The sequence below is a fragment of the Coturnix japonica genome, chromosome 11, assembly GCF_001577835.2.
Source record: "Coturnix japonica isolate 7356 chromosome 11, Coturnix japonica 2.1, whole genome shotgun sequence".
Lineage (NCBI taxonomy): Eukaryota > Metazoa > Chordata > Aves > Galliformes > Phasianidae > Coturnix > Coturnix japonica.
This window is the reverse complement of record NC_029526.1, coordinates 1,043,039-1,056,128: the sequence shown is the minus strand read 5'-3', so window position 1 is coordinate 1,056,128 and position 13,090 is coordinate 1,043,039. Positions and strand designations below refer to the sequence as shown.

At 49.4% G+C, this 13,090-nt stretch overlaps 1 protein-coding gene across 6 annotated transcripts in view; it reads left to right on the top strand.

Moving 5' to 3' along the window:
• HYDIN (HYDIN axonemal central pair apparatus protein) overlaps positions 1-13,090 on the top strand; it is a 108,311-nt gene that overhangs the window by 46,914 nt on the left and 48,307 nt on the right. For 5 of the 6 annotated variants that reach the window (XM_032447003.1, XM_015873865.2, XM_015873864.2 and 2 more), the window contains exons 12-18: positions 96-319; positions 2,774-2,841; positions 4,755-4,990; positions 6,308-6,408; positions 7,599-7,734; positions 8,597-8,761; positions 11,346-11,498. In XM_032447003.1, coding sequence (XP_032302894.1) covers positions 96-319; positions 2,774-2,841; positions 4,755-4,990; positions 6,308-6,408; positions 7,599-7,734; positions 8,597-8,761; positions 11,346-11,498 — 1,083 coding nt within the window. The remainder of the gene's footprint in view (positions 1-95; positions 320-2,773; positions 2,842-4,754; positions 4,991-6,307; positions 6,409-7,598; positions 7,735-8,596; positions 8,762-11,345; positions 11,499-13,090) is intronic. The other variant, XM_032447004.1, reaches the window with a different exon arrangement.

Genomic DNA, 13,090 nt, shown 5'->3' with positions numbered 1-13,090 from the left:
CTGCCTCTTAGCGATGCTAATTGTTGAATTAGGAAACAAGTCATCCTTTTGTATGAAGATTCCTCATGCATTTCTTTTTTTCCTCTCTGCTGCAGGTCATCTTGTTTAATAAAGGACCCATCGATGCTCTCTTCCACATGGTGCCTTCAAGCACAGCGCTGGGCTCCTGCTTTGCCTTTGTTCCCCGCGAGGGCCTGGTCCCACCGGGCGGCCTGCAGCACATCCGCATCTCCTTCTGCTCCACCATCCTGGGGCAGTTCACGGAGCAGTTAGGGGTCAACGTGCACGGCTGCCCCCAGCCCGTCACCTTGACTGTCAGGTGAGGTGGGGACTTGATGCCTTGGGGTGATCCCAGCGTCCCTGGAGGTGTTAAGGAACCTTGGTGTCGTGGTAGGTGGATGGTTGGGCTGGATGATCCAAGAGGTCTTTTCCAACCTTAAGTATTCTATGATTCTCAAAACCAGAGTGCTATATGAGCTTGTCTCAGGTGGTCCCTCCCATCGGCTGGTGGGATGTGGTGTTGCAGGCTGGAATGTTGATGCTTGGTATTGAAGAGCCTTCGGTTGGCTGTATCTCCTCAACAGCTCTTGAGAGGTACCATGCCAACCACTAGGCCAGGTAGTGAAGGGATGAAAGGAATCTGCAGCTGATTTATCAATAAGGTAGGGGAATATTGATTAAAAAGGAAAATAAAGAAGACCAAGGTTATTGCTTTGTGAGAGTGGTGAGTGGGTCTGTTGACCTCTGGTAGGGAAACAATTATGTTGGCTTTGTGTTTGGAGGGAAAGTGCTGCTTTTTTTGGAAATCAAGAGGGAACATTTTACAATCAAATAATTTATTCTCCTCTGTCCCTCCCCCCAGAATTGGTCATGAGATGTTGTTGCATAAGCAGCTTTCTCCTTGAGCAAGGGCAGGCTTTGCTTGGAAAGATGTGCTTATCACAGGTAGAATACAAGTTTATTGTCTCATACCCACTGCCCTGCTATGGCCACGTTCCTCAAGAACGTGTCAAGGCTGTCCATGGGTTTCATTTCCTACAACAGAAAGGCATTTCATTTCCCCCAAACAAATGAAATGGTTCTGGATTCTCCACTGGCATCCAGAACTTTACTCCCAGTGCCAAGTCTTTGTGGTCCCTCCCTCAGCTCGGTGCAGGTCTTGTTTCTCAGTCAAACATGGTCGCTCTTCCTTTTTTTTGATCCTTCCCCATCCTTGAACTCTTGATTCCTGGATGATGGCTCTTTTGCAGCCCATCTGACCTTACATTCCTATCTGCTGTATAATTCCCAGTGCAGTCTGTTCCTTGGAGATGGCATCTGCCTCCTAGATTCCCTTCATTTCAAAGTTCCCTCTTCAGTTCTTATCTTTCATGCTGCAGCCTCCTTTGAGGTGCCAGCTCAAGGTGCGCTTCTGCTTCAGGGGGATCTGTGACCTGGATTTAGTCCTCCATGGAGAGAATTCTCAGTTCTTGGAGGAGATCTGCCTGGTGGGACACAGGGCTGCTAAGGAAGGAACAGGGATGAGAGCTCTTGCTCTGCAGTGACCCTGCTCTTCCTATGCACGTGCATTAAATAATGCTACTGTAAAACAAAATGTGGCCAAAACCACTGCCTCCCTCTATTTCCTGCAAGCTGTACTGTTATCAGCTGTTGCCCAAGTTGCTTGGGGTTGGCTGCTTGCCTGAGCCTTCTGGGCAGCTGCTCAGGTTTAGCTTGAGCACGGGCACAGCTCACTCAGCAGGAATGGAAGCCTGGTAAGGCTTGTCCCTGGCAGCTCCCAGCATCGTCCCCAGCTGTGCCTGGCTTGGAGGTAGTTTTCCATCATCTCCTGGCATGGGCTGCGATGAGAAGCTTGTCTGTTCCAAGTGAGCTGGGCTGGCTTGAGAGGTTAGCGCTGATTATGTGAGGTACTTGGGGAGGGTTCTTCAGAAGCAGCAGGGATTTGGACCTGGAGTATTCACAGGATCTAACTCAGGTCCAAGGAATCAAGAGTTGGGTTGAAGTGCCTGAAAGTCCATTCTTTTTGATTACCTGATCAGAAGGTGCCAAAGCCATGGGGATTCTTATTTAGATGCCAACCTGAGCACTTGTTTCTTTGGTATTTAGAAAGGGTTGGGGAGAATGGGAGGCTGGGTATGGAGGAAGGTCCCTCCTGTTGAGCTCATGTGCAACAGGGGCACAATGGCAGTCCTGTGGATAAAACTAGAAAGCACCTTTCACTACAATTTAATTAAAAGACAGCAAGAATTGATTGGCTCCAGCCATGACATAAATGAATGGATGCAGTGCAGCTCCAGATGCTGATTTTGAGGAAAGGATGTTCATCTATCTAGTCCATGGAAGCACCAGTGAGAAGTAGGAAGAAGGTGGGACGTGAGGTTACAATAGTGATTCCACGTCATTAGTGTGGACACCTCTGAGCTCTTGTGGTATAGATGGGGCAAACAGAGGCACAGAGCCATCACTTGTTCAGGGTTGTTACCAGGTCAGATGATGGTTCTTCTTTGGCTGCCTCCTGTCCACCCAGGTCATGGAATCATAGAATGATTTGGGTTGGAACGGACTCTTAAAGGCCATCTGGGCCCACTCCCTGCAACAAACAGGGACACCCACAGCTCCTCCAGCTGCTCAGAGCCCCATCCAGCCTCACCTTAGGTGTCTGCAGGGAGCTCCCACCACGGATGCCATACCAAACACAGGGGTGATGAGAACCAGACCCCTTGCCCTTCTCTTTAACCAACCAATGCTCTCTGCCTGTTCTTTGTCCCCACAGAGGCTGCGTCATTGGACCAACCTTCCACTTTGATGTACCTTCCCTCCACTTTGGTGACGTCTCCTTTGGTGAGTGCACCCTGGGTTTCATTTGCCAGCCTGCGTGTTGCAAGCTAACACAAGCGTTGTGCTGTTAATGTTACACACGTGGTCATTGGGAAAAGCTTCTGAGAGGAAGCATGGGTGCACTGTTGTGTTTTAACTCAAAGCTCCCAGTCTTGAGCAGCAGAATGAACACGAAGGTCGGTGTGCTGGGATTGCCCAGGAGGTGGGAGCTGGGACCTCGTGCCGTCTCTTCCCTATCACTTTCATGGGAGAAATCAGTGCACTGTGAGGGCACCCTGCTGTCCTTGTCCCACATCACCCAGTGTTCCCAGAGATGGGGCTCCTGCCTCTCTGCTGGCACAGCTCCTGCCTGAGCATCCGCAGCTCCCATTGAAATGCAGATTCTGACTCTGCAGCTCAACCTCACAGAAGGCTTTTTACGGAGAGAATCTAAAGTTTAAATGTGAAATCAATTGTGCATTGATTGAAGGGCCATTATCATTCTGTGCCCAGGATGCCACTGTTTGGTTTTTTTTGGGTGGTTTTTTTTCCTCATGGACTCTTTAAGGAAACTCATTATGTTTTCTGAGCTGCTTCCTCCTCTCCTCACATCACCATCTCTCACTTTATTTCCTTTGGAGCAAATAAAACAAGAAACGCACCCGGCAGAAATATGGTTATGTAATACAGGGTTCATCCTATGTAATCGGAGTTTATTAATGCGGTGTTTCCAGCTGAAGAAGGCAGCATTTCTGTTTCTTGCTGCTTCTAACCGCACTGCGTCTAGTGGCTCTGGGTCCTGGGCAGTCTGTGTTTGTCCCTTTTGCACCCCTCCTTGCTTCTGGAGGTGGGCAGTGCTAATAGACACGCACTCTGCTCTCCCTCCTTTTGGTCTTCCTTCCCTGCCTGGACTCTGCTCCATCATGGACAGGCAGCGCTAAGCTGCTGATGTAAACCTTCACAGGTTGCAATCAAAGCCTGCGTGGATGCCGTGTCCTCATTTGTTAGCTGAGGCAAAACAAACTGCCTGCTCAGTTTTTAAGCATCAAACTTGAAAGCAGGCTGAGGGTTGTCATGTGTTCATTCTGCTTGCCCCAGAATAGGAGGTGCTTTCATGGGAGCTCCTGCTCCAGATGCATGCAGGTGTCCTGGAAGACCTGCGCTGCCTTTTCCAGCCCTATATGAATGCAGCTCAGCCCAAAGTTGCTGCTGGCAGGTGCTGAACCTGCTCTCTGGGGGCTGATCTTAGTCCATATAGATAATCCAGTTGTGATGGGATCAGCAGTAGAAATGAAAGGTCTGATGATGCAGCTGAGCTAGCACGCCTAGCTGCTATGCCAACTGCCACTAACCTCAGCTGCTAACAGAAAGGGAACACTGCAGGAGTGTTGGTGTTTGCAGTGTTTAGCTACAGGAACCTTGCTTCTGTCCTTGAGACTGCAGAGCGCAGCCTATGCACTGAGCGCATTATAAATGCAGGAGCTGCAATAGGTGGCAGTGTGACAGCACGGGCACAACCACGTGGAGGAAGGCATAGTTTGCAGTGAGAAGCTGGAATGCTGCTTTGCAGAGTGCTGTGGGCCCTAGTTTAATCCTTTCTTTTCCTTTACACATTTTCTTTATTTTTACTGAGGGTGTTCCTCAATGTCAGCGTTGCTGCTTTGATGGGTTGGAGGTGGTGGGGTGTTTGCATGGGTTGAAGATAACATTCAGCCTGAGATGTGGAATCTCATTGCTTGACTTTGCAAGAATAAATAACTCAGTCTGTGTGGATGCACGCACATAAATGAGAAGCAATGGACGCTGTTTAAGGATAGGGGTAGGGCTCCTTGCAGTTAGAGAAGGAGAAGCCTGTGGTGATGGGCAGCCTGATTTCAAGCCCAGGCTTTTCTAGCAGGAATCGAGATGTAACTGAGCATAAATTCATACTTTCATAGGCTTTCCTCACACCTTGTCGTGCCGCCTCAGTAACACCTCCTTGGTGCCCATGACATTCAGCCTCCGCATTCCTGGGGACGGCTCTGGGCCCCCCAGCGTGAGCAGCTCTACCCAGGTGTTGGACAACACTCTTCTGTCCTGGAAGATGGGGCTTCCAGCTCACCCCAAGCCCACCGAATTCACCGTGATGCCCTCCAGAGGGACCATCCGTGCCCAGGGGACGCAGGATGTGCAGGTGTGGAGCATGCTACCACGAGAGGGTTTAGCACAGCTGTTGTTAGAATCATGGGGTGGCCATGGTTGGAAGGGACCTCAAAGCCCACCCAGTTCTCTGGGCTGGGTGCCCCCACCAGCTCAGGCCTTGGGATACCTCCAGAGATGTAACTCTCTGAGCTACATGGAAGGCAGCAGTGAGGTCTTCCTCAAAGCCTTCTCTTCTCCAAACTCAACAAGCACAACTCCCTCAGCCTGTCTTCATTGGAGAAGCCCTCCAGCCTCTGAGCATTTCCCCAGCCCTCCAAAGGACCCGCTCCAGCAGCTCCTTCTTGAGAGCTCCTTAGGACCATTTCTTTGATTTACACTGGGCTGTTTACGATGGCTGTTAGAGAGATGTCATTGCATAAAGGTTTGCTGTTCTTCTTAGTGTTGTTTCTAATCCCCTGCCAAGCAGGAGCTGCACTAACTGCAGCGATCTCTTATGGGGACAGGAAGAGCTGAGGCAGTTACAGACTGTGCAGCACCTGCTGGGTCATACTTTGCCCTTGTAAAGCTGCACTCCATCTGTTCAAGCCAGCAGATTTCCCCTGGATTTTTTTCTATGGTAGACAAGGTTTAAAATTAAGGGTCTGATTTTTGTACAGTGTTGTACTGTAGTTAGTCTGTGCTTTAACTTGGTTTGCACAAGCCTTGGTAGCTTTGAGGTGCATTTAACAACTTAGCCATCATCATCAGATTTGTGTTAGTCTTTTGTACGTAGGTCATCATAAAATCATGCCCAAATCCTCCCAATGGGATGGAGGACCCTGTGCCCAATGGCATGTCTCACTCCCTGAGCCTGTCTGGGATTAGTTGTCCTGTGTGTTATCCCTGACTGTCTGTCCTGACCTGTGGGTTGCTAAAACATGGATCACCATAAAGAGAGCTCCTTGGGACTGGACCTTTGTTGTCCTCAGATTCTGGTGCCCTGCCCATTTGGTCCCCAATGGGACATACCTGGATTGGGAGCATCCACAGCTCCTTATGAGTTTTGACATCTGAGGCTGGCGGAGCATCCATCAGCAAGGTTCTGTCCCACCCATCGATCCCAGGTGATACAGCTTGTATCACACACAGACAAGGGTCTTTGGGAGTGATGAAGTGTTGGATGTTGTGAATGCTTTGTCCCTGGAGGTGTTCAAGAGCAGGTTGGATGGGGCCCTGGGCAGCCTGGACTAGTACCTGATCTGGAGGTGGGTGGCCCTGCCTCTGTAGCAAGGGGGCTGCAACTTGTTGGTCCCTGGGGTCCTTTCCAACCCAAGCTGTGATATGATTCTGTCTTAATCCCTTCTGCCAGGTCACCCTGTGCTCCAACACAGTGAAACAGTATGAGATGGCGCTAGTGGTGGATGTGGACGGCGTTGGCACTGAGGTGCTGGCCCTTCTCCTTACAGCCAGGTATCAGGACTTCCCTTGCAGCTCATCTTCTGTCCTGGGGTTTCCACCACCAACGTGCTGTTGGGTCAAGCTCCAAACAAGAAGCAAAAGTTAATGAGCTTGTTCTGCCCAGCTGGAGCTAAATCAGCTGTGAGAACAGCAGGCTTTCAAAGCATTTTGTATGGAAAAGCACCTGTGCTCAACAGACAGTGCCCTGAGTGTTTCTCTAAGGGAAACAGTAATTATAGTTATCATTGGCTTGGTCTGTGGCTCATTGAGGAGCATTTCCAAAGAGTTGTTTTCCTGCAAGGGGAGGGTGGGCTTGTGCTGAGTGGTGTCCTATAGGCATCACTTGGGACCTGCTGCTGGCTGGTGTCTGCTCTGGGTCATGAAGGCATAATAAAATGGGGAAGGGCTCATGGCAGAATTGGTGAGCAGAAGATAAGGGCAAGATGGGAGGGGGAAGAGGAAAGTAGTTTCTGATGTGAAGGGGAGAGCTCAGATTTCTCTGTTCTCCTGTTCTGACCAGGCTCTGAGCACCGATGGAGCTGTGGGTGCCCCTGTCCATTGCAGGGGAGTTGGGCCAGGTGGCCTTTAAGGGTCCCCTTCCAACTCAAACCATTCTGTGTTTAGAGCCAAAAGTTATCCTTGCCCCAGCCAAATTCAGTCATGGTGTACTGTGCTAGATGTTGGCTGAATTACAACAGGAATTTAGCTAATCCTGGATATCTCATTAATTGAATGTACTCAGCAGCCATAATGATGTTATCTTGATAAACCATTGGCATTTTAGGATGATGCCCATGCAAATGGCCAGGTAGGTTTGTGGTATTTTTGAGGCTGTGGGTCAGAAATGCTCCCTCCATGCTTTGATCTCTCATCAACCTCTCCCCCCTCCTGTAAAATGTGTGCAAATGGGAATAGAATGGGTAGTTACAAGCCCATGAAGCGAAGGGGCAAGGCAACTGCAGAAGCTGGGGAAGGGCACAAAGTGGGATTGCTCCTGTCTTTGGTGGCCTCGACATGCAGACAAACTTGGGGTCAAGGGAGACCATGGTATAGAAGGAGAGGGAGTTGTTTTTCACCCAAGTGCATGTTATGGGTGTTATGTGCCACATGTCATCGTTAGTGTCCTGAGCAGGAGGTGCCCCCAAGGACTCAGTGAATAAACCAGTGTGTCCCTAACTCTTCTCTGTCCATCTCTTTCCTAGATGTGTGGTTCCCCACCTGCGGTTGCTCAGGTCTGTGTTGCCCTTTGGGTTCTGCTTCCTACAGCACCCCTACCAGCGGCCACTGACCCTGGTGAACGACAGTGACGTTCCTGGCTGCTACGGACTCCTGCCCCAGGTCTGTTTCTGCTCCTTCTCTTCCCAAACCCTCCTTAGGGTGCTCCAATCCCCGCTTTGTCCCTTTCTGCTTTCTCCTTTGGGTGTTCTTTAAGCTCCTTGGCTCAATGACCCAAGCATGTCAGGGTGGAAGCTAGTCACAAGTGGTGTCCCTCAGGGGACAGCCTTGGTCCCACTGGTCTTGGGACCGGTGCATTTCAGCATCTTCATCAATGACAGATGATGGCATCGAGTGCACCCTCAGCAAGTTTGCAGATGACACCAAGCTGAGCAGTGCAGTCAATACACTGGAGGGAAGGGAAGCCATCCAGGGGGACCTGGGGGCCTGTGAAAACCTAATGAGGTTCAACAAGGCCAAGTGCAGGGTGCTAAGATGATCAGAGGGCTGGAGTATCTCTCCTATTAGGAAAGGCAGAGGGAACTGGGCTTGTTTAGCCTAGAGAAGAGAAGGCTCTGGAGAGACCTCATGGCGGCTCTCCAATATTTGAAGGGTGTGTTTAAATCCCCTTGGGGGGAATGGCTGTTTACGAGGGTGGGTAGTGATAGGACAAAAGGAAATAGATTTAAACTGAGACAGGGGAGGTTTAGGTTGGGTATTATGAGGAAGTTTTTTACCCAGAGGGTGGTGTCGCACTGGAACAGGCTGCCCAAGGAGGCTGTGGATGCCCCATCCCTGCAGGCATTCAAGGCCAGGGTGGATGTGGCTCTGGGCAGCCTGGGCTGCTGGTTGGTGACCCTGCACATAGCAGGGGGGCTGGAACTGGATGAGCACTGTGGGCCTTTTCAACCCAGGCCATTCTGTGGTTCTGTGACTCTATGAAATATCCCACCAAAATGGTTAGAAGCCATTTGTCCCACCTTAGGAGCCCCAGGAGGGTGCTGCTGTGCTGTACTACAGCCCAGCACCATGCGGGATCATCCAGCCCCACAGCTCGGTGGAGGTGCCAGTGACACTGCGGGCCCAGGTGACAGGCAAGCAACTGACGGCGGCTTTGGTTGCAGTGTTTGGGAGAGAGGAATTCCCACTGGTGAGTCCCAGAAGTTCCCTTTGCGTGGCTCAGTTTGGTGGGGTGGGCGGAGGATCTCCATGAGTGAACGAGTGATGATGACTGGGGTGGCAGGGAACCCAAATCTTGCTGGGCGCTCATTGGCTGCGGGTGGTGTTGAAATCAGCACAGCAGCCTGGGATGGGGTGAGCGTGGGCATGGGCCAGATGCTGCCATATGTCTGGAAGTGTTTGTTTGTCCTGGGAGCGTAGGAGGTGACAGGAGCTCCGCAGTGCACCAGGCTGTGTCCCCAGAGATGGTGCATTTATAGGAAGCAATGCAGGAAAAGTGAGATGGATGTGCTTGTATGCCTTCTGCTGTAGCTCAGGCCCAAAGGAGCACAGGAATGATGCAGCTACTTTCCCAAGCAAAGCACTGATGCGGTCCCAAGTGTTTCTGATGACCCTCCTCCACCTTTCCACTGTGAAAGTCATTGCTCCAGACTCAAATGTGGGCAGGTTTTGCCACATAGAACTGATGGTGAGCACGGAATGAAGGGTTTATGGTATTGCTCATGGCATCAGTACTCCTCACATCTGGAGCACGGAGGGGCATTTTCCTACCAAGTTTGGGAATGGATGCGGCAAACTATTCCTGCACTAAAACATCCTAAAATCTGTTGCTTGTAGTCACGCATATGCAAGAGCAATAATGAAATACAGGCAAAAAAAGTCTTGCATAGTGTCCTGGCTTCATCTAGCTGAGATCTAGAACAAATTTAGCTAATTAAACTTTAATTTAAAACGATATTAACTTTGAAGCAGCTCCGCTAAAATGTCTTGTCATCCCTCTGAGCATGAAGTAGGATGTCAGAGGGTTGCTGGGAACCTTAAGCTTTCTGTAACGTGAAGGAAGGTTGACATTTTGAAAGCTGTTCGAGGGATTTAAGCTCTCATTAAAATGAATGGAAGTGATGCTGCTAAATCCCCTGTATGCCGCTGAACGTCTCAACCCGGGCATTTGTGGCTCTGAGTGTAAACCAGTCAACAGGAAGGCCAGGCAGTGCGGGAAGGCAGATTTTGCAGCAAAACCTGACATTTGGCAGAATGTTTTCTTGTAAATATAAGGCACGTTCCCCTAAAAGATGAGAGTTTCTCCCTGTTAGAACAGCCCAGTGGTTCTGCTGTTAGCTTTTAACTGCAGTGTTCTTGCAGAGCTTTTACCCTCGGGTTAATAGTTTGTTTCAACCCTTACCTTCACTGTTAAATTCCTTGTTTGGAGATAGATTTGTTGTTCTTTTGCCCAAACTGTGAGAATTTCAGCTGGAGAGCCCCTCGCTGACCCTAAAGCACAACTCTGAACTCATGTGCCCATTAAGTTAGTCAGTATTGTGCAGCATTTACGCTCCACTTGTTGAATAAGAAGTGAGTTTCTTGCATTCAGTCTGTGTTCTCTCATTTTCTGTTCAACTGCCCTACAGTGTGAGTGTTGATTCAACATTCCGTACTGTGACTTGGGCTGGAAGGGATCTTGAAGATCACCAGGTTCCATTTCTCTGCATACATGGTGGCCCATCCCAGCCCAGTGGACCGTATGATACAAATCCAACCTCAGTAGAGCAACCGCAGCGTGCTCCCACAAAGCCAAATAGGAACTTGCTGTTGTCATCTTGGTTCCAACAGCAGAAGGCGCGACTCAAGTCTTTATAGCCTTAGGAGGAACCTCGGACAGCTCCCTCTGCCTGTGTCATGGGTGCTTCCAACTCTACTGAACTGGGATGTCTTTTCCAAGACATCTATGGATGAAGGGTGTTTATTAATACGAGCCCCCTGTTGGTGAGGACGTATCATGACTGCACACACTCTAATTGGAGCTAAACAGGTTTCCAGCTCCTCCTTCCTCAAGCAGCCCCTGGTTTTGAGGTGCAGCCTCCGTGCATGATTTCTGGTTCTTATTGCACACAGTCACGTCCTATCAAGAGGAGAGCACTGGCTGAGGTGGAGAAGTGGTTCTGACAGCTGTCAATGCCATTTCCCTCTGTCAGACATTATTAAAGGTTTTACGTTATGGGGTTTTTTATTTGTGGCTGAATTCCTCTCTGTGCCTTCTGGTGAATCACACAGCATCTTGTCAGAGTGGGAGCTTTGTGCATTTGAGTCTTGTTGGGGTCTTTGGGACGGGTAAAAGTCAGCAAGACTGGGTAAATTCTCATTGTTTTAATGATGTGAGAAGGCAGACTGGTAAAGGGATCTGCAGCCTGTACCAGTTCTGCAAGAGCAAAACTGTCAGGTGACAGACTGGCAAAGGAGAGAAATACTGAATGATGTAACTGATAATTAACGACTGCTATTCCCACAGCACCAGGAGTAAACATAAATACAATTCAAAGGCCAGTGTGAACAAGTAGAGAGAAGCTGGGGTTCTTCTCCTTAGTAAAGGTCTCTTCTGTCTTTCAGTTGGGACCACCCCAAATCCTACACTTGCTCCGGGTCTTTTGTGTTGTTACAACGTGAAAAGCTTCAAGCAGCCATAACACTCCCTCAGCCTAGTAGCACTCTAAGTACTGTCTCATCTTTTTAATCTTTCTTTCTCTGCTGGGGTCTTTTCTACATGCTTCCTGGAGCAGCAAGTCTATTTAGAGAACACTGGAGAAGGCCCAGTTGTCTACGCACAACCAAGTAAGCTAAATTTCGGCCGGATCCCAGTTCTTCAAGATGCTTCCCAAACTTTGCACCTCTCCAACCAGGCTTTCATCCCTGCATCATTCTGGACAGAGATGGTAAGTGTTTGCGGGGCTGTATTCCAGCTATTGTGACTGATCTATAGCAGCCTGGGTCTTGATCTTACATATACAGTATTTCCACATCATCATCTCAAAGAGAAAGCGAAGCATTCTGTGACCTCAGATGGCTGGTGCTGGTTTATAAATATCTTTTTTTTTGGAGGGTTTTGCAAGCTGTTTTGTTATAGCTTGCACCTGTGGCTGCGATCCCATTGCAATTCCTTCCTTCCTTGTGCAGCTGTACTCTGTGGGGTTTGCAGGGGGTATCTGCCTCGCAGTGCCTTAATTTATGGGGCTGGGTGATAAATCCACCAGCCCCATGTTCTCCAGGATGCCAAGGCTGCTGTTTCAATCTCCTGCTGGCACACTGCACAGGGCAGCTCCTTTCCCTGCCTTCCATCTGATGGCTCATCTTGAAGCTGTGGCTGCTGGAAGTGAAGCTTATAGATCACAGACCCCACTCAAAGGGGTGAGCTACTGATTGAAAGCTTCACATCAGTGTTACAGGACTGGCAGCTTAACAAACAATGAGATTAAATCAAAGAGAAGTGACAAGGAAGGCATAAGGCAAGTGTCTTGTTCAGAATAGGAGAAGGAAGTGCTGTAACGGAGATGGCTGTGTTGCCCACTTGGTGGTACCCATTGTGTGCAAATCACTGTTCTTGTTGAGTCATGCTTTCTTCTTGATTTATGGGTGAAAAGAGCAAGCTGAGATGTAGATGAACTACATCCCTGCTTTGGGGTCTGCTTTGGAGTCAGCCAGGAGAGAGGCAAGACAGGCTGGAACTGAAAGAAAGATCTCCAAATCTTTGCATCGAGGTGGAGAACTCTGTTGGCTTTCTATCTTAATTTCAGCAGGGATGGAATTGTTTTCTTCAGAGTGTTTGGTATGATGTCATGTTTTGAGTCTAGGGGAAGAACAGTGTTGATAATACAATGTTGAATGTTTCTGGTTGCTGCTAAGCAGTGCTGTACAGAGCCAAGGCCATTCACAGTGAAGGGCCCAAGGAGCTCTGAGGGAGTTGGGACAGTTGACTTAAAACTGGCCAAGGGGATATTGCATACCATATGGCGTTGTGCAGAATGAGCTTTGAAGAGGGTGGGAGTCTTTCTTTCGCTGCACAGGAGGCTTAGCTGGGCACTGGGGCTTGGATTTTGGTCTTAGCAAAGCTGGGGGGACCATTTCCATGTAGCAGACCATGCCTCAAAATGTGGCGTCAGCCACAAATATGAGCTATGGCCAGGAACTTGCAGCCTTGTGCTGGCAGTGGGTTGTACCATGGTCTCCTGAGGATGGCAGAAAAGCTGTGTCCTCCTCAGGGTGTGGGTTGCAGAGAAGGGGCAGGAAGGGTTTGGAGGAGACTTTGGGAAAGGCATCTGAAGCCTGGCCATAGGGAAGAGTGTTTACTGCATCAGTATCTTACATGAATTCATGCCCTCTCAAAATTGCTGTGTTTCAGTAAACAAAGAAACTGCCGTTCTATTCATCTAGGGCAACTTAACTCACAGTTTTCTGCTGCTCTCATTGGCCAACCAAATTAAAGAAGTGGAGAAGTCTTCAAGGCAGTTACGCTCCTACAAGCAAGAGT